Here is a 21,959-nt window from a genome sequence, read left to right on the forward strand (position 1 = left end):
TGTATCTTGATAAATGATTTCCAGAAAATTCATGAGGGAAGCAGCTATCAGCAGAACATTAGAAACCAATGTCTGAAAATGCAGTTTGGTTAACAAACCTTGGAGCCCATTGGTCCTCTTGTACCTGGCAATCCCATCACACCCAACTCTCCCTTTTCACCCTAAAGGGTTCAATAAAGAGAGTTATTGAATGCGGCTCTCCCAGGAGGTCGTATTTGAATGTCTGACAGTTCAGTGGTTCAGGTTTTATGTCAAATAGTTAAGCCTGACCTTGGTGTAGCATTGTGGACAGGGTTTCTGTTGCAATTGTATCCTGCCTGAGCCCTCACATGTTACCTTACTCTTCGATTTGAATTTTCTTGTGTGGGTAACTTCTGTTTCAGTTTTCCCAGATGTTATTAAAGGACATACAAGCAAACCAGCCTCATCAGTGCATCCTTTTCTGCATGAAGGTGCATTGTCTCTACCCAGCATCACCTCCACTGAGCTGCAGAAAAGAAAGGCATTTTGCTGCTGCTTCACAGCTTGTAGGGGCACAGTGACTGCTTTTATTGTAGTTCTGAAGCATCATGTGCTGAACAGTCACTTGGAGCCAGTAAATCATGAAAAAGTTTTGCAACCACTTCTCTGGCTGGTGTCAATTAATTATATCTAGCATGAAATAGAGAGTAGATGCCCAGACATGCAGCAGTGCTACCAGCAGAATACATTTGGCTCTTACTCTCCTTTGGCTTTCACTGTCCCAGAAATTGAGAGGATGTCCCTGTTGTCTCCTGCCCCTGCAGAAGTTCAGACAAGACTTGAAGGAATGATGTAGGAGAAATAGGGACTGAAGTAAGGCTGTGTCAACGTAAGAGAAGACATGAAGACCCAGATGAAGAAATGGCAAGTATCCACAGAGGTGGATATGAGTTTAAAAAAACAGAAACAGCAGTTTACTGGAGATTTACAGCAAGATGGGGATGCAGCAAATATCTATGGTGAAGAAGAATATTTTAAGTTGGTGAAGATCAGAGACAGGGAGAAAGGAGTGACACAACCAACTGAAATTACCACAGAGATCTTCTGCACTGTATTAAAATAGAGCCTTCACTGACAGGCAGGAAAACGGAATTTATAAAGACCAGAAGAAATGAAACTGTGAACCTACCTAAAGAACAGAGGAGACCAGTATCAGAAGAGACAACAAAAGCAGAAGAATCATCATCAAACAGCAAGAAGGACTTGTAGTTAAATTGTAGGAAAAAATTTTACTTCTGAATATGAGGGATGTGATGGACCGTGAGTTAGGTCTGTGATGAATAATATGAGTTAGGACCGTGATGAAAAAGCACAGTAACAGACTAATCTAGACTAAGAGACTGAGACAAAGGAGATTAATCAAAATTAGGAAGAATACATAAGTAAAACTAACGCCTATGCAAGAAGAAGACTAAGTGTATGAGTTTTCTGTCTGCTTTCCTCTATTCCTTCACTAAGACTATGAAGGAAGGAGTCGATCGAACCTTTCCTGTAGCCTCTCTGCTCCTACTGTGGGAAATCATGGCACACAATGTGTTTGTGGGGGGGATCCATTTCCCATCTCACAGTTCAAAGTGAACATTGATTTATTTTAAGCACATAGTCTCTTGCTGCTTGCCTGCATTCCCACATACTATAATATGATGTTCTTTATCTAACATGGCTGGAAAGATCTTGAAAGTTTGCTTCCCAGATGTGGCTTAAATTCACAAGTCGTCTCCTACTATTCTTGCAGCATCAAGAGCTAATGCATCACATCCTCTAAGGTGGGGGCATCAACCTTCATAGAGCAAATGAAGAGTCAAAGGTTTATTGGAAAAAGCAGTTTAGTAGGCATTGTGTGCAGTCCTTTAGCCTAATGCATCCTGGATTGGAGAAAAACAAGTTGTCTCAAAAGTCCCAGTAGAAGCTCCATAAACCACAGCTCCACAGCTGTTATACCTTTTGCATAAGCCAGTGCTTACTAAAGGACTATCCTGAAGAGTTTTTTATAACAATTGCAGGTAAAGCAGCTATTTTGCAGTAGCAAAGCACATCCTGTCATTTCTCCCACTGTTGGTTAATAAAAAGAACAGGAATTAACGTTTGTTTGTATGGGAATGAACTTCAAAGATGCGACCAGCCATTATCATGGTTTGTCATCTCTTTCCCTTGATATCAGCCTAATATTGTCCCTCCAATCACATGAGCTCACAGTACATCTTCAGGCAAAGGGATCCTCATAAAGAATAGTCATAACAACGGCAATCAGTTTAGAAACACTGATTTGTGTGATTGTGAGACACCAGTGAGACATCAGTGAGTCTTCATTGTATTAGTTTTCAATTTCCCTTTGACATGTTTAATCCATGCAAGAAGTGCTACAGGGTCTGGACTGAAGGTAGAGTAACCTAACCCTCGACTCTACAGAGCAGTGTAAGAAGGGGGACAAGCACAGAGTGTCCTTGTACTGCTACATATTTCCAGCCCCCTGCAAGTAGCTGTTTAGAGATTTCCCAAGACAACTCTTTTGTTCAGATCATGATGTTGAACAGTCTATTCCATGTGGATTTTAGTCTTACCTTCGGTCCCACAGGTCCAGGCCATCCTACAGGTCCTGGCATCCCAGGGACACCCGGGGGACCTGGTCTGCCCTTAAACGGAAAACATTGATTACAACGATTCATAAAAACACCATTCCTACACAGGTCACTACGGCAGACAGGGGATAAAAACACCTGTGTGTGCTTATATTCATACAAATCCAATTTATGTTGAAAGCAGAACCAAATCTTTAACTAACTATTCCTGTTTCTATGGTTCTTATTCTGAACATTCCTACATTGCTAGGTATAATTGCTCTTTATTAACCACTATATGACTACCAATAGCTACATATGTACATACAGTTATTTATGTTTTAATTGCTGCTTGTAAATCACTATTTGAATATCTCCTAAAATGCTGCAGGTTAATGCTCTTCCACTGCATTACACTGCTGACAATATGATCTCAGAAATGTCATCATGACGTTCAGGGCCAAGAGTGAACTCTCATGGGCCAGACAGCGTTTAACAAGAGTTGTACATCTTTATTTCCAACCTTAATGACTTCTCTTTCAGAAACTACTTGTATTTGTCAGGAGAGTAAGTGTTGATGTACTGTGTTTGAAGTTAAGCACTTTTTTGTAGGTTGGTGTGTTACTCTCTTGAAGACATTGTTGTTTTGAACTCCTGAATTTATATTAATAATATTTTTGTTTACTGTAGGGCATTTGAAAATAGATAAAAGAAAATTACCTCTTCTGTTTATATGTTTTATATTTATTTGAATTATTGATTGGTAGCTGGTGTTAAAATCCTTGGTATATTATTAGAAAGGTGTCAAAATCCTTGGTATATTATTAGAAGGGTACTTATTTTCCTCGTTAGTGACCACCCCCTGCATATCTCTGATTTCATCCTGCATTTCTGTCTTCTTTAAAGTTAATTACATTAAATGGATGTACTTAGTGACTGAGATAACATATTCTGTTTCATCACATGTAGGGGCACATATTTTTGACAATATATCACGGCTCATATGTCACCAAGCATAGGATTGTAGTCAACATATTGCATTGGTGCCAGAGCTCTGGAAGGGTAATTATTAATGGTTGTTCCTCTTTAAGGGTATCTGGCTGAGCCTTGTTTAGACTTTGGAGGAGTAAAAAGTTTGATTTTGATTTGGGTTTTTTCTGGTACATCTTTTATAATAACTCACATAATCTGCTTCCCATTGTCCACACAATACTTCAGGTAATGTCCCATTCTTTGGCTTCTCTCCGTGCATTTACTCAGGGAATTTGTCAAATTCAAGCCAGCTGGGGCAGCTTCCAGCCCTGCAGCCAGAGATCCCTTCCATCCACCCTGGGTACCAGTGAGAGAAGCACTAACAAACTAAACTTCAACATTAGCTAAATTTTGTGGAACTGTTGTCTGCACCCCTCTCTGGCACCTGCTGTTAAATAGTGGATGGGTTTCTGAGACAGCACCTTTATTCATACCTTTCTTCCAGGCCTGCCAATCTCCCCCTGCCAGAGAAAGGAATATGTCAATCTTGCAGTCACCACATGAAGCACAGTGGCTCTCAAATCAATGCATCAATGCATTTCTATTAAAAACAAACAAACATGCAAACCCACAACCCGCTCCCCAAAAAACAAATTATACTAAACAAAACACTGTGAATATCTTCATGCTCAAAACGGTGCTTACAGAGCTAAAATGAGAAGAATTACTGTATCAGAGCTCCTTGGTCTTTCCTGTGTTCCCAGCCCTAAATCTACAGTCAACTCCTTGTATAACAAATCACACAATTAGCTGCTCAGCTTCAGCTGGAAGACTCTTTAGGCACCATTATGGAACAAATCTTTGCACATCTGAAAACATAACTTTACATGTAGGCCAGCTTTAATACCTGAGCTGTCCCATACAATTCACACTGCATGGGAGAACTCTGCTCCTCATGTTCTCCAGGAGGGACAGGGAGCTCAAAGGCCTTTGGGTCAGTGAGATTGCTGAGTTTTGCACCTGAGATGCTTTCTCAAAGCATACCCTAAACATAGCTCACAAAAGAAGACATAAAATATACTTCAAGACTGAAAATGAGCCCAGAAACACTAAGTTTTTGATTATAGCTTCAAGATATTTAATAGCTTTACATTCAAATTAAATCTAAATCTTCCATTCATAAGGCCCACCATTCACTAGACAGACAAAGAAAAAAGTGAACACCCTCCCCTGCTTCTTTGCTCCTCAAAACCACATCAAACTCCATAACAATAGACACTTACTTTCTCCCCTTTTGGTCCCATTATACCAGGAATTCCTTGTGGACCCTAGGGAAGAACATAAACTCTATTATTAAACTGCATTAGTGAGGTGCTTGTGTTCCATCAGCCCTAGACCCTGTATGTGTCTCCTGGGACCTGAGGTGTTGGGTGTTGTGTTTAAATGTGGCCTCCACACACCAGGTCTGTGCCACTGCTGAATAGCAGGATGGAGAGTTGGAGTGACATGGGAAGGGGAGGGGAATCTCATAAATGAGGAGAACCTGCAAGAAAAACAAGCCTGGGGCAAACGAAAGATGAGAAGTTATGAGAGTCCTGAAGAATTAACAAGCAGACATGAAGACACCACATCAGCTGGCAAAAGAGGTCAGCCCAAGGGGGGTTAGGGAAGTAGCGTAGTATGTGTGATGGGCTCTGCAGGATGGGATGGACACAGAAGGTTGACACTATTTCTGAATTCTGAAAATATTTCTCTCTGTCAAACAGGGCTGATTCTCCTTTCAGGAGACTTTTTAATCCAGGGATACCATGAATACCTTTCTCAGAAAAAATGCCAGAAAACAGATTTGTTTCTAGAAGGCTTTGGTTCACGGATCACCTTTTACTTTTGAATGACTAAGGAAAATAATCCCATGTGTGTGCATCAGAGAAGCATTAGATTCACTGTAAAAATCGTTTACTCCAGGTTTGGATACTGCTCGTCTTATACTGTCCAAAATGTGGTCGAATTGTACATGAATAGGAGCAAAATCTAGCCTCAGACACAAATTACTCCAACTACTTTAGTCATTAGAGTTATTTTAGGTTTTCAGTGGTGAAAATCAATGCACCCTATTAGAGTCAGAACCAAATTTTATCTTATTTATTGCTTTTTACCTTAGGATACACATGGGAGGAATTACACTCAAAGTTATACAAATTACAAATCTAATTCTCCTTCTTATGAACATTTATTAAAATTCAGCTATGAGTCAACCGTATGAGCTTTTGCAACCTGTCTGAAAGCCCTGCAAGCTACAGAAGAATTCAGAAGTAATTACTAGATGTCTTTGTCATGGTAGCATTTCTTTGCAGGTGGCCATCGTCACAAAAATATTTCCCAAAAGACTGCTGGTTCTAACATTGTCCCTGTACAAGGCACAGTCCTGTAATTTGTAATTAAAAATTCCAAAGTCATGTTATACCCATCCTACTGTCTGCTGTTATGATAAAACCTGCCAGCCTGCTCTATTTAAAAATGTTATTGGAGGCATCATAGGTCATTTGGTAGCAAGATTAATATTATTTATAGCAATGGACTTTGTAGAACAATAGAATTAAAATTACTTTCTTGCAATTTAAGTCAGAGAGACTATCAAGAGGATTTTTTTAAAGCCAGTCTAGCAAAGACCGAAATAACAAGTGTTTTTTTAATATGAACAGCAATTCTGGATCATGGCCAATCACACTGCAAGGCTGTTTCATAATGCAGAAAAAACTTTCCTCAAGACAGAACTAGGCAAACACTAGGCATCACTTCTGACCGCACTTTTCCAGTCTCATGAACTAAATCAATCTTCCCCACCCTGCATCTCAACAAAGAAAAAATGGCAAAACAATAAAGACAAAGCTTATGGGGAGCTGGAACTAGATGGTCTCTTCCAACCCAAACCATTCTATGATTTTATAAAAGGACTTTGTGGCTTTCGCCTTGAAATTTCTGGAGTCTCCAATTATCTCCTGCAGTACTGACTTATTTATAATTAAAGATAAGCTTTTTGCTGCATTACTTTTTAAATAGTGTTTGGGTGCTGCCAAAGCCTCAGTCACAGGCTCTCAGCTGTGTCTGACACCAAGGGGGCTTGAGGAAGATCACTGTCCCAAGGCACCAGGCACAGCACATAGATTGGGACTGCCTGTGCCCCAGCAGGATGTGTCTCTCCATGAAAACTCTCAATTTTCTTTGGAGGGAACTGGAATGGAAAGGCAAATGGATGATCCTCTTAACAACACAGAGATGTTCATAAAAAACTTCCCTCTAGAGGTGGCTCATTTCCTCAGAAGAGGGCCAGATTGGACGGGATTCTGAGCAACCTGGTATAGTTGCATTGTCTCTGTTCATTGTAGGGATGTTGTACTTGTTGACCTTTAAAAGTCCCTTCCAACTCAAACTATTATGTGGCTCTAAGATTTCTGACCTTCCTCTGAAGTTAGCTGAAAGAATGAAATGTAGAAAATGAGGTGTGAGCTCAAAAAGAATGGTCCGAGGTTATCCAGCAAGTCAGAGGCAGAAATGTTGCAGATCAAGCTAGGAGACCCTACACCTCCTGAATCCCACCCCACTGCCCTGCTAAGCCCCTCCTTGTCCCTGATTTTACTGTAGATGTTTGCCTTCTCAGGGATGTACTCTGCTAACATTCCAGTCCATTTTTTGCCTTGTGCATCCACTTCACAGGCTCTTGTCCTCACAAAAAAAGAGAACAGAGTCTGAAGCAAAGAAAAAATTGACAAGAAGCATCTGAAGGAAGGGATGACGCATGTGTGATTTTTGATGGGTGCTACCTGCTGTAAAACTCCACAAAAATAAAGAGTGAACTTGAAACAGAATGAAGTGTGTAAGGCAGGGATGAGAACACAGGGTAAAAAGCCTACATGATTTATGCAAAGTCATATCAAAATGAAATTTAGCCAGAGCTTGGCATACTTATTGGGTGGTAAAAAGTGTTTTCACGTATTTCACAGTTTTGTAAGGACTTTAGTGCAAGTGAGAGAGTGATGTGGTTTCATTACACATGCATCACTCACCTGGGGGCCAGGAGGCCCTGCAGAACAGTGCAATTCAGGCAGAGAGGAAGCCTGTATTATCTGGAGCTCATGACACAACTCTTCCATATCCAGCTTCTATGAAACATCAAACATATGAGTGAACATGCAGCCACATGTAGCCTGTTGGAGAAATGCATAAAATTCCAGCCACCATACAGTACAGCCTCAAAAGAATTTATTTGCTCCCTTTGGGAGAAGTCTGGCTCTTGTCACAAGGTTATCTTCATGGATGCTTGAACATTAGCACTTCAGCATGGCCTCTGGCCCCATGCTTCCTTCCCCTCCTCCTCTTCCTCCTCCTCCTCTCTCAGAGGCACATTGCATCCAGGCTGCCCCTCTGAGCCAGCGTGGGACCCTGGCCTATTCTTAGACCTGACCCTGCCCTCTCTGTCCTACTTTGCCAGCAGCAGCTCCTCTCCAGGAATAGCATCTTTACTCTAAAAATAGAGACTTCATCCAGGCAGGCCCAGGCAGTGTGAACTTCGCTCCAGAAGATACTAACCCAGAGGCATTCATTCACTGCAGATCAGAGCCAGTGCCTTAAATGACCAATGAATGTCTCATCTTTTGACTTCAATATTAAGCTTTCATGAGTGAAATGTCTTATTTGTGTCCTGTGACAAAAGTGATCTCCCCTGGAAACACTGAGCCAGAAACACTGGACCAAAACAACAGATCTTCAGCTTCCAAGAGAAAGGCCATTTTCCAGTAAAGCTCTAATTACAGGCTCCAAAGAACAAATTACTCATGGTTTAGTTCTCATGGCTTGTAACTGCTTATTTTCATATCATGTTGTTATGGGGAGATGGTGTGAAGGGTGATTTTAGACTCAGATTACTCTCTAAGCTGCTTGAAGGAATCTCAGGGACCCTGGTCCTAGTCTCACTCTCAGTAAGGAGTACACAACATTCCTAAAGATATTTCATCTTTGGATCTCCTTTCTGTGGAAATTACTGAATAGGTAGAAAAATTCTTTGCGCTAGGATGGAGAATATGTTGTAGTTAGCAGAACCTGCAGTAAGAGTACTTGGGTAAATTGCTATATCATATTCCCATTGTATCCTGCTTATGTCAGCATATGTGTATGGATATGTATCACACATGGCAGGTTTGAGCATAGGTGTGAGTGGTACGCTGTGCATACCAGTATCTCAAACACATATGTTTCTGCAAAATGAAATGGTGGGGTATAGATTCCACAGGAGGACTTCAGGACCTTCATTTCACCTATTTAGATAAGGAAAACGTGATACAGAACAGGACATATACATATATACCCAGAAATCATTGTGCAGGATGAAAAGTTGCCTTTCTGTCCTTACTGATTTACTGCATTGCCATTTCCTCTGGCTCAGGATTGCCTCACTCTAAGAAGATTTCCATATAGCACAATGAAAATATTTTAAGTTAATTGAATTTACTGCAGGAACAAATCCAGCCACCTTTCATTCCTTGATCCATTTAATATTTACTTCAAGCCCCAGTCTGGGATGCTGTGTGATTGTCCTCACAGAGCCATAGCAGCACAGCCAGGCAGGTTTGCTGAGTGACACCATGAAGCAGTGCTTGAGAGGATGCTTCATTCTTTGTGATTAAAACTCATGTAAAAGAAGTAAAAAGCCACACTTACAGTGCTCCAGCTGTGCCTGAAGTACGGTGGTGGGAACAGGGGTGGTGGAGGAGGGCCAAGGAGGCAGCATACTCTGCAGTGCTGCTTCTTCTGTTCCAAACAAGGGAGATCTGTTCAATACAAACACTCATCTGTGGTCTTGAACAGCAAAAGAAGTTGCCATTTCACAGTATTTTCCTACATCCTGCGTGCATTGATTACAATGCTGTAATCCAAGCAGGGATTTAACAAATCTGGTGGACCCCTAAGTCTCTAAGTTCCTTTTTGTGCCAAAGGCTATGCAGAGTTCTAAGTTCTAAATGTGGCTCTGACAAAGGCAGAAACTCGAAAATTCCAGATTGTTGACATTAGAAAATGAATCAAGCATTTACTGTTTTCTCTACCCTTTGTTCCAAAAGTCTGTTACAAATAGCATCTTCTGGTCCCTGTTACAGCCCACTTGCCACGGTAAAGCATTCAGTGCTGTTGGCCATCACCTTCCCTGTGAACTGAATCACTTTAGGCACTTCTGTGCTAAGTGGGAAGTGCGAAGCTGTTCCACAACACATTTGCTCGTATTTCCTCTGGAACTGCAACCAGGTTGCTGTATTTCTGAATTGTGCATCATCCCTAAGAATAAACACCCCACAGCCCAAACTTAGTTGATAGCTTTGTCACTGACTGACTGGTGAGACAGGACCTCAGCTGTGTTTGGCAGTGTATTTAATGTTTTCCGAGAGGTAATCGTCCATCAAAATATAAGGAGCTGTGACCGAAATTCACAAAGGAAGATATTAAGATGGTGCATTTATACACTGTATTTCCCCCCCTGAATCATATTTACTTCCTGGGAAATACATCTCTGATCAGAGTGAGAGCCTTCTTGAAAAGTTTTTCCAAGGAGAGCAAATATTCACTTATGCCTCTTGGTTTCTTCCTCTGGCTAGTGGAAGCTGGAATGGGTGTCTGTGAATTGAAGGGTGGCAGGGAGCCAAGAAGAAAAGCCTATGGTGAAGTATCTGGTATTAATAGAAAATCTCTAAATTAAGTTTCTGGGAAGACAAACCTGATGAAATTGCTAGATTTGTGTGCAAATCAATTGCAGGCTGGATATTAGTCACATTTCAAGGTAAGGGAAGAACACAGTTGCTAGTTTTTCAAATGTCTCAGAAAATATATTACCTCAGTTCCATCATCCCATGTTAATGGGGATGCCATTTTCTCAGTCCTCATGAACAGAAAAGAACTGCCCAGAGGAATGGGATTCAGCAGCATTCTGGTTAGTTCATGTCATCCTGAATTTTTTTTCTCTATTAAAACACTATTTGTGATGATATCTTTGAGACCTGAGTCAATTGAATTCTGGAAGGGTCCATAATGAAGACTTTCTCAGCTTTTTCTCACAAGTTTGAAACTCAGTCAAAAACTTCAGTTGAAGAGAAAGGCAGAAGATGTATAAAAAATAAGTATATTGTTTCCTTTAAAGCTTTAAATACGTACTGAAAATGCCAATGTCCTTTAAAAGGTAGCAGAAGTATGAGTCACCTGTCTCTAGCACTTACACATAATAAAATACAAAGATATGAAGAGTTAAGTTTTATATTGGCTTAATCTAAATTCAGTCCCTCTTATTCAGCTGTAAACATGTTTTTCAATTTTTAGCACACAACTTCTGTGCTTATCTGACTTTCAAGATTGCATTTGAACATATTGCATTGGGACAAAATAGCCCAGTATTAAGGCAATGGACAGCTTGTAATTTAACAGGGTATAAAGTTTAGGCCATGCTCCAATATAATCTTTCTTAATATCATCTCATTTCATGGTCTAGTTAAAATTTCAGTGGGATTATTGTCATTCAGCAAGAATAAGAATATCAAAATCAACTAGCCTGATATGGTTTAGTTGCTAAGATATCTCTACCAGCAACTCTTTTCCTGCAGAAAAAGGTGTACATTACTGTAGTTGCACTGCTACTTTAAAAAAAAAAAAAAAAAAAAAAAAGGTGTTGTTCTTTAAATATTTTGCAAATACAAGATTAAATATAGATGTACAGCTATAGTTCTAATATGATACTTATCACATCCTCATAAGTAAATTCCAGTCCTGGGTTATACAAAATTTGGACTCTCCTTTTTAGAAGAAAAGTCTGAGAATCTGTGGAACAGCTTTATTGTGAAAAACACTATACCTAAGTGAGCTGGTAAAAAAAACCAACCTGATTTCAGTCTTTATGCTACTGTAACACAAGTTAGGTTGAAGCCCACTCTGAGTTTGCTGGTGTGAACAGTGATAGCATGTACTGATCTCAATGAGGAGACAAGCAAAATCTAAATACAGTAACAGTAATAGATACTATTACTATAGATATTATCAGACACTATGACTAATAGATGCTATTCCTATAGATAGGTACTAAATTCTAATAGACACTATTATTATATACCAAGTAATTATATACCATTAATAGTAAAGATATTGCTATATAGGACAGGTATCAATTATGTAATGACTTGGATAGTTAATATTTCAGGGATCCATCAGTAACCCTGGCTCTGCTCTGGAAGGTGCATTTGTCAAGCAAATATTTAAGAAAATTAAATTCTAGACCCAAGAACCTTCCGCACTCAAGTATGACAGGGGATATGACAGCAGAAGGAGCAAAAACCCCAATGATTCACAAGGGGACTGCAGGTAGGACTGCTGTAATCTGATCTTCCAGTAAGTATCACATTTCTATGGTATGGATTTTGCCAGTAACTGAAAAGGTCCAAGATGTACAACTATTACAGTATTGCCTTGGTTTATATCACAAAAGGGTTAGCTTGGCAGGCTTACAGGCTCTTTGCAAATGCAATGCATATTTTTAGGCTCCAGGTTAGCTTTGTTTGCTAAACACAGCTTCAGAATACTCCAGTCCCCATCAGTGGAAAAAATCTCAGCCCAAGAATAGGACTGTCATAGTTTTCTGTGAAATATGAAGACCCTGCCTACACGGAGCACGGGTTTACATATCTCATACGGAAGCTGCTCTTTCAACAACTCCAATGCCAAAGAACATATTCAATAAGAAAAAAAAGACAAAATGAAAAAATCCTTTTAGGACTTGTCCAAGAGTCAGTTGTTTTCAAGGAACATAAAAATTAAAATAATCACCTTTGAAATAGAATGTATTTACATTCTCAGATTATTTTTATTTTTATGCCAGGGCTATAAATTAATCCAGTCCCATAAAGTGACTTTATAAATCTATGGGTATATTGCCAATGGTAGCTTCAGAAAACAACATACTTTAGATAAGCTGTGATGTTTCATTTTGCTGCTGCAGATTTCTTGCGACCATAGCTGGAGCTTGGGAACTCTTATTCAAAATGGTAGAACACAGAGCCAGAGAGAAGCCTTCACCCAGGCTGAGTCCCCTGGAGTGGGGCTCATATGAGGTCTACGAGGCCTCCTAGGGCCTAGAGGAAAGAGTCCTAGAGGAAAGATTCCTAGAGGAATTTTTAACCTCACAGCTGCAACAGAAATACCAGAGATATTCTGCTGGATTCAAGTCAGATTTACAAGATTTCACTGGGAGAAAAAATCATAAATAAACCATGAAAGTGACTTTCATCCTAAAATCACAAAGCTGTAGGCTGAATGCCAGGAGGAAAGGACAAAAAAGGAAAAGGATACTTAACATGTGTTTCCCTTCCTATTTATGACCACACTGATCCAGCAAGCCCTGATGGGAAGCCGAGCTATTATCCAAAGTCTCACCCTGACAGCAGGGCTGGTGGCTTGCCCAGCTTGTGACAGGCAGGGCTCTGCTGGATGGAGCCCTCTGATGGCTGACACCCATCAAAGATGCTTCTCCCACTCAGATGGCACTCAGAATTAATAATAAACCAGCTGGGCAGACCAGCCAGTTGATGAATGTGGGCTTGTCCAGCTGAAACTGAGCCTTTAATCTGCTTTGTTGTCATTCATTCAGGCTCCTCTCAGCCTCCTTGCAAGGACAGCAGAGTGCCACAGGCTGCAGCCACCCAGCTCCAATCTGGACATCTACTGCAAGCCACAAGGGCACATTTTCCTCTTCAGTTAGGAAAGCTTAAGAGCTTGTTAAAGGTGCCTTTGTTTACAGAGCAGATGCAGGTGTTAAGCCCTTCTTCAAAATGCCAAAGATAAGTGCCAGCATTAGCAACGTATGCTTCTTTAAAGTGTGTTTTTCAAACTTTTTGACCCAAAGTGTGCTTTAAGAACATATAAGCAGAGATGAGAATACAGCTTGTTTTTGGAGCTGGGTTGAACAGTCAAGTTAGTGAATTTTCTGCATCTCTCAGTCCATTTTTGAACTTGAACCTTATAGCTGATGGCTGCAATATATCTTTCCCTATAAATCAGATTAAATATGCCAAAGAAATATATCAAGCTTAGGTAATGATGTCTGTGTGGAGGAGGTAGTGACCCATAAAATTCCCATGGGAGTTACAATATGAGACACAGAGATGCAGCTCTGCCCTGCTACTAGTTTCCTTTTACTTAAGGAAGAGTCTTTACTTACTTCAGACTCTTTAAGAAACAGAGCAAAGCAGATCAGAAATTATTTCAATTAATTTTAGAAAATGAAGAAATCCAGATGAAACCTTGCAAGTCTCTTTTAATAGAATCATAGCATTTTTTAGGCTGAAAATGACCACTAAGTTCTAAATGTTAACCTAGCACAGTCAAGAAAGCCTCATAAAAATTTGAAAGTGCCCCATTTTTAATCTCTGCAGAACCACAGGCTATGGCAGCAGTACTTTGCCAGCAGATGCACACTCAGAAATTGTCATAAATAAATAAATAAATAAATAAATAAATATCTTTAAAAGTCAGCCAGTGCTCCCAAAGCTTGACAATAGCACGATCCCTGGCACACTGCCTGGACAGCGGGCCTGGATATTCACCTGGCTACAGGAGCAAGGACACTCTGTCCTCCATCCCCACCTAACATTAAGCTCACGTCTCTCAGCAGCTCTGGCAGCCTGGCTGGGGAGAGGGGTGGCTGCATCTCTGAGGTCAGCCCTAAAAAACACTGCAGACATGGCAAGATGGGGGAGAGCAAAGGGGCCTGTGGGATTTTTAAGCTAAGGAAAGGCCTTTTACTCCCCGTATGTAATATTTCAGACATTTTATCTGTGTGTATGTGCATGTATGAGGACAACATGTATGCTGGAAGACTATACACTGTTCTCTCAGACTGATTGCAGAAGGAAAATTCAGAGATGTGTACAGGGAGAGAGAGAGAGGAGGAATTTCTTGTGTTGGCTCTGCATTCTGTTTCACAAAACAATGAAGGATCCCAGTAAAATCTAATGGGTGTAACACTTCAGTGGGTTATAAAACAGGTTTGTAAAATAAGCCTGTGTCTTATAAATCCCAATAACTATGACAGGGTTATTCTGTGCAATTTTCCTTCTATTGCCTTTCACTTGCAGTGCTCCAGAGCTCTAGACACTGCTAAACAATGTTGACAATTCTTTGAGCCCCCCATCAGTGCATAAGAAACTGAGGCACAGAGAAGTTAAGCAAGTCCCCCAAGTCCAGGGATAACTCAATTACAGTACCAGAAACAGACTTCCAATCTGGTGAATTACAATATCTTATCTCAATCATTTTGTGAACCAGATCATAAAACGCAACTGCTCCTCACACCAGAGCAATAGTAGAGATACTCTGAGTATTAAAGCCTAAGAATTTACTGTAATCCGTAGAAGAGCCTGAAACCCAAAAGATTAAAGCATGATGGCCTGAAGGATTTCTTGCATGTCGTTCACTGCCACACAGTCCTCTCCCACTTTGTGTAAGATCAGTAACAACAAAGCTGAGAGACACCAGTTCCACTCTTTTGCAAGTGCAAGATAATAATCTGTCAGTGCTGGCATAGATCAAACATGTACTTGACTTTGATGCTTTGATGTTGCTCCACCATATGCTCAGACAGTCCCAGACAATCCCTATGAGACTGCGGGTGTTGTTGTGTGCTCAAAAAGACTTCATAGAAAAGCCTCTCAATTCTTCTTTGAAAGCTTGCTGCCATCAACTAGATTAATTCCTCATGTCTCCCCTGCTGCAGCAGATTCCCAGGCCAGATGATTTTGTTCTTCTGCCTTTGAACGAAAAACCCAACTATATATTGACTTTGTGTTGTAAAATATTGTTAACTTTGTAGTTTCAAGAAGCTGGTAAAAATACTCTGTAATCACTTCCCTGGGTAGAAGAAAACTGAAATTGTAGCACTGCCTTTACTTGTGTGCATTCCCCAGAAGCCTAAATTTATCCGTATCCTCTTGCTAGTTCCTGAGGAAAATGGTCAACCTCTTTTCCCCACAGAGTTTCAGTTCTCCTCTGTGGTTTTCCTATACCCATCTGTCTTCCCAAATGCTCTTTTACCATCAGAGCTGTGTGATTACAGAACAAGTCCCCACAATTTCCTTCCTGTTAAAGGGGTGATTCCTTGGAGAGAAGGGAAGAAATAGAAGACCTAGGTTGGGGTCTATTAATTCCTGTCGAGTTTTAACTCTCTTGTTTATTTCTGATCTTCCTCAAACAATTTCCCCTAGATTTGAAGGTCTTGCCCTGTTCTTTTTTTGTCTTCTTAGCTGCAGCACAAGACAGATCTCCCAGCTGTGTCCTGGCTGAGTGCTGTGCTGTGCCACAGCTGATCCTGCAGCCACACACCACCCTAGCCCCATGAGCTAAAGACTGCAGTGATACAGGGTCTATTGTGACAACAAATGTCCTCCTGTCTAGACACAACTGATACTTTTCTATGGTTTTAGCTAACATTAGCAGTTTCTTTTGCTGCAGTCACCAGAACTGCTGGTGCTTCTGTGCCAATAGCCCACTCACGGGAAGCCTCAGTGTCTGATAGGAAAGATTGTCAAATGCAAGGAGGCTAAAATGTGGAGCCACAGACTATTCCCCTCCTGTGTGCGGGTTTTGTAATACTGACATGTCCACAAATAAACTCTCTGTACTAAAGGCAGAGGTCTACAAGCACTATCTCTCTACAACTACACAGGGACTAAGCTGATTTTGCATCACTTTGTTTATTGGTGGAGCTTCTATCCTTTCAGTAAAAACACCTGATTTTGAAACAGATTGCTTTCCTGTGCTGGAATTTAAGCCTTCACCTTTCAGTCTGCTCATAACAAAAATCTAGTATTCACCAATATGACCAATGCCCGTGGACTACAGACAGTGCTATCCTCATTCATGGCAATGGTACAGTGTGGACAACTTGGACCAGCTGGATCTCCATGTCAGCTGCGGATCGCTTTCAGCTGAGGTTCCCATTTGGGAAATGCTGCCTGTTGGAATCATTCAGAGGTTACAGAGAAACCTCCAGATCAGTTACTGCTTCCTTTGCTGGAAAGCCAAGCAATCACTGCCTCAGCTCCTGTACTGACCTGTGTCCCTGGCAGCTGGAGGGCTTCTTCACAATCCAGCAAGTGAATGTCATGATAAACAACTTCAACAGCATTTCTCTGAACCCTTTCCATTTACCTGCATTATCACTTTCATTATCTTTTTTTGTCATTATCATTACCTGTTTCGACGAGACAAGCACCTTGTCAACCAGTAATGCCATAAACACATCAGAAGCCTCTTCCTTCTCCTGCATGCAAGACCAGGGCTGTACTTATGGAGCTTTGCTGCAAACATGTTCCAGCTTCCTCACTAGAGGCTATGTCCTCTTCTGATTTTTATTTACTGCTGCAAGGCAAGGGCCCAGCCTCCTGAACTGCCTCTGATGTCCTTTCCTCGTCCCTTACCCACAGGATCAAGAGGGCTCCTACTCACTGGTTTACTGTGAATTTCAGAGCATGTCTGGGGGACCTTGGCTATTGAGGATGACATCAGTATTCCCTTCCTTTGCCCTTGCTGAGAAGGTGGATGCAGGCACGGAGTCACGGACAGGCTCATGACCTGCACCAGAGTGGCAGCTCTGCTCTCACCTTACTCACACAGCATACACCACCAGGGAAGGTCTGTGAGTCCTAAGGTGATTTCTTTCCTGAGTATCATCTACACTGACCCAAGCAGAACCCCCAGTTTGCGATTTTCACAGGTCATATCTACCAGGGGAGAATATACAGATAAAGTCAAATCAGGTGTTTTATTAACTCTGCTTATTTAAAGACCTATTTACTTGAAGAAACAGTAACCACACCATACTAGGTTGTTAATCTGCTACCATTTCCAGCCTTTCCCCAGAGGCTGCTCAGGAACTGTCTTCTTTATCAGCTTAGAAGGGTAGCCACTATGCTTTCCTTCTTTTGGCTTAACTTTCCAGCTACCCATTTAGGCTATCAAATTAAACCAGCCAACCCAAGGTTATTTTCTTCTCTGAAGCTGAACAGAGAATCTACTGAAAGAATATTTTGTTTCCCTTTCAGGCTCATATGACTCACAAACAAGACAGAAAGCTCTCAAACATCCTGCCCCAAGACCTTTGGCAGCTCAGTTCCACAGCTAGGTGACTGCCCTCTCATAACCAATGATACTTTGCTTTCCTTCTTCTAATGAAGCTGTAGCCTTTGCCAGTGGCTCGTTTCCATCAGGAATTTTAATCTAACACAGCTTTCCTGCTTATGTTTGTTCCAGGAGAAGCCCACTAATCAATGGTACCAGGATATTCAGCATCTCCTGGGCCTGTGATGACTTTACAGAGTAGAACCAGGCTTCCTTCCCTGGTCTGATATTTTTGCTTGCTAGTCACCCATTGGGTTATTTTCCTAGCAGGTTCTGTCTGCTGCCTTTTAAGAGTCTTCAAGCTTTTACTTTTCATCTTGTTTTAAATTCCTTATGCAATGTTCTTTCTCTTGCAAACACTCTGATAAGTCATTCTCCTGTGATTTTACATAAATAAATATTTACAATTACTCTCTTTAGAAACAAAATACATCCACCTGACATCTTTGCTGTCCATTATGACAATAGTTAGGGTTCCTGCAGGGAAAAGAAAACCAAACCCTGATGATGGGCTCAGATATTCCTTTTATAGAAAGACAGCCCTGATCCCAACTCCCCCAATGTCAGGAATCATCCCTTGTTTCTGTATCCATTCTCTCCTGCTGTTTCTCTCACAAATGCACAATGACCTCTGCCCACAGCACAGCATCAGAGTGGCTCCCAATGTCCCTTCTCTGTGCTGCCCAGCCACGGCTGTCACCCCATACAGCTCTTCTTCCCAGCCCACCTTGCCCATCACCACGGCTCCAACAGTGTCAGTCCACAAGAAAACTGAATTCTTTCCTGCAGCTCTGCCACATGAAGTCTGGTTACAAATATGCACCTTCCTGATTCAATGAGGATGAACCTAGTGCCCAGTGAGATATGTTCCTTTTCGTCAGGAAAATAATAGGACAAAGGCAAAGAAAGTGTGAGGAATACTGCCAATAGTGCTCTGATATCCCATTGAGTTCTTTTAAAATGATCCACCATGTTTCCAAAGGACTATGAATCAGTATTGACTGTAAGAGCCAACTGAATCAAGGGATGCACTTGTAGAATGCAAAGAAGGCTAGAAGAAGCACTGAGAGGCAGTTCTTTTTCTTTGGATGCTTCTGGTAATTTAAATATGGTCCCATCTCTCTGCAAAACCTTGGGCCTAGATGAGCAGTAAAGGGGAGGAGAAGGAAGGAGGAGGAGAGGAAGAGGGTCTTTCTACTACCTGAATTTGTAAGGTGGCTTCCTTCAGGCTGGTTCTTACAAGGTGCAGTCCTACTAAAAAATGACTACAGAGCTCAATGCCTTCATCATGTAAGTGCAGCAGTTCAGGAAACTCAGGGCAGAGCTCTGAAAAATAGATGTAAATGACACCACAAACACAAGTGGTAGAGTGGTAATCACATATCCTCTGAACAGAGAGAGAGAGGTAGCTTTTCCAGGATTTTCCTAGGAAGCTGTGAGAAAGCTTAGAGAAAAGAATGAGAAAAAATTCTTATCTTCACTTGCTGCAGTTGTTGTGCACATGTGGAATGTGTTATGGAGATTTGTTTACCAAAGGGTGATTTCTTAACTGACTAATGGAGATCATGGACCAATTTCAAGATTTCAAGGACCAATGTGGTCTGTTGGTAGCAGACTGTCAGCAAGAGCAATGAGTGTTTCTTAATAGAATAGTATAATATAGTATAGTCTGATATAATAAAGTGATTGATCAGCCTTCTGCAATCATGGAGTCAATGCTAATTATTTCCTGGCTGGGGGCTTGTGGCGACATGATAAGACATGGGTGGGGTATGACAGGTTACCCTGAAAATAACCTGCTGACCTACCCATCCTGGGGGTCTTCACTGCCATGTGGAACCTCTGCTAGATGCTGTTTTAATATGTTATAATACTATTTCCTGGAACATTTTCTCTAGAAATGACACTTCAGCACTGTGAGACACAACTCTTTGGATCTGACATGACATTCAAAATACGTCTAGAAACAAAGATGCACTGTTGCTTGAGATTGATGGGACTCTAAGGTGGAGTTAGCAGAAAACAAAGATCCAGCTTATTCTTCTTTCCCCAATTACTGTACAAACACTTTTCCATCCTACAGTCTGTTTCCCCTTTGCTTTCTAGTTACTGCTTTGTGACTTGTAAGCCTTTTTATTGCTGACCTGTTGCTATGCAAAGATGTGTGAGGACAGAAATAAAAGTACTTTTAGGCTAGAAGTTTCCAGATATACCTGGAAAATACCTGAATGTTTTTTGCCAACTACAGGAAAGACAAGCTATCGCTTAAGAACATTCTCTCTGCTAAATGGGATTGGTTTCAGAATTTGAAAGTGCACTACTGAAATTCATTCTTTAAATGTGAAATTGCATCCTGGTGCTGAATACAAATAATTGACTCAGCTGATAGTCAGAGAACATTTGAGCAATCACTAAAATAACGGAGAATGTAAGTGGAATTAATTCACCTTCAGTGTAAATGGAATTAATTCATCTTCTGTGCCCACTGTCAGATTTCTACCAGAAAAATGAGAACTTACTGCTTTTTTCTTAGAAGTTTCTTAAAATGCAGAAGCAACCAAAGCACTAAAGGAATAGCTTATTATATATTTTTAATACCAAACAGCCCTGATTAGCAAGTAACAATGACACATAGGTATGTCTCAATCCAGCCCTGGGGCTGTGAGATTATGACAGAATCTTTGGCCAACTGTTATTTTTTCCACATTTTATCAAGAAAACATTGACAATACATGCATGACAGGAGCCTCACTAACAGTTTGCTGGGTATAAAGGTGATTTTCAGTGTCTTGACCAGAAGAACAGAGTGTGGGACTTTACCATAGAACAGACTGTAGGGTGGGGGTCTGCCCAACAGGGTCTTGCAGACAAGAACCCAGGACTGCCCTGTGGAAAATGCTCCACCACAAGAGCAGGCTCTGGCATTTTCATCCATGTTTACCTCTTCTACTATGGTTTCAGCAGAGATGACAAGTCTTCCCTCTTTTTAAGGGCAGTTTATTTGTTGAACTGTTATTTAACAGGACAGCTCAAATGTCTTCTGTAGACACACAAATGTGTGGCACAGGAGAAGGCAATAGAAACATCACATTCTTGTTTCCCCATGTGTCATCTATAAGGGTCAAAGAAACACAAAGTTCTTCAAAACGAATTTTGAGGTCTGATGTTATTGCAAAGCAATTTGGAATATATCAGTGAAAATAGATCCTGGTGACTCCTGTACCTCACCATTAACTAACCTCAACACAATGGAAAAAGCACATCCCAATTGAAAAGAAATGGTAACAAATTTAAAAGCTTTTTAGCATCTTAGAGAGTTGAATGTAAGCTGTCTAAGATACTAAATGGGTACAGCAGAGAGATAAAGGTACAGCCTTTAAGTCTACATCTAGGGTTGATTTTATGTACAGACTGAAAATACGCACCCCTTTGTTCACTGTGAAAGCCATGGGGAGGATCTATAGGTATAGCAGGCCCTGACCTGCCAACCTCAGTTGAACCATCTCAGATCTAACACTGAAGGAACACAGGACATTAGTTAGAAGCATCTGTATTGATACAGAATAACAGACAGAAGATGGGAGACAGCAATTTGCCATAAACTGGTGAAAGTTCCTCAAAGAAGATGGAGCCAGAGCTCTCGCTTTCCCCTTCCTTCACACAGAACGTGACTGAAGGGAAGTCTTGCTGCTGAAACTGTAAAATCTATTAGGAGGGATTTCCAGTGCCCTGGCTCAGCTGACAACTAATTTGTTTTGTCTTTGCCTAGCAGGGATTTTCCATGCAGTGGACTCTTGTTTGCTATGTAAGTCATCCGAGTATTTGTTAGTGTCATAGCCAGAGCCAGATGATGTTTATTCTGCTAACATCCAGTCGGGCTCCGGCAGCACTCATTGAGGTCAGGGCTTTATTTATAGAAGCAGATATACATTGAGATTAATTTTCTTTCCCTTGCTGTATTCTACCTAAACTCATCCAAAATAGAAAGAAACATGCAGACATGCAAGTAATAAACTAATTGGGCCAGATCCATGCATTAGCACAGCACCACAGAGGCCAATGGAAAAAAAGCATTTTTGAACAGCTGAGGATCTTGCCCATTATTTCTCATGGGGAAGGGAAGGGAGGGGTTTAAAACCAGAAATTATAAAGCAAAAAGAAAAACCAACCAAGCAACAAAATGTCCTGACTTGTGGCAGAGCAGATCTGCAA

At 41.0% G+C, this 21,959-nt stretch overlaps 1 protein-coding gene across 1 annotated transcript in view; it reads right to left on the reverse strand.

Annotated features, from left to right (window-relative positions):
* COLQ (collagen like tail subunit of asymmetric acetylcholinesterase) overlaps positions 1 to 21,959 on the reverse strand; it is a 42,774-nt gene that overhangs the window by 18,827 nt on the left and 1,988 nt on the right. The window contains exons 2-7 of the mRNA XM_030264926.4: positions 9,267 to 9,376; positions 7,616 to 7,711; positions 4,835 to 4,879; positions 4,046 to 4,072; positions 2,583 to 2,654; positions 99 to 161 (exon numbers count right to left, since the gene is read on the reverse strand). Coding sequence (XP_030120786.2) covers positions 99 to 161; positions 2,583 to 2,654; positions 4,046 to 4,072; positions 4,835 to 4,879; positions 7,616 to 7,711; positions 9,267 to 9,376 — 413 coding nt within the window. The remainder of the gene's footprint in view (positions 1 to 98; positions 162 to 2,582; positions 2,655 to 4,045; positions 4,073 to 4,834; positions 4,880 to 7,615; positions 7,712 to 9,266; positions 9,377 to 21,959) is intronic.

The sequence above is a fragment of the Taeniopygia guttata genome, chromosome 2, assembly GCF_048771995.1.
Source record: "Taeniopygia guttata chromosome 2, bTaeGut7.mat, whole genome shotgun sequence".
NCBI lineage: Eukaryota > Metazoa > Chordata > Aves > Passeriformes > Estrildidae > Taeniopygia > Taeniopygia guttata.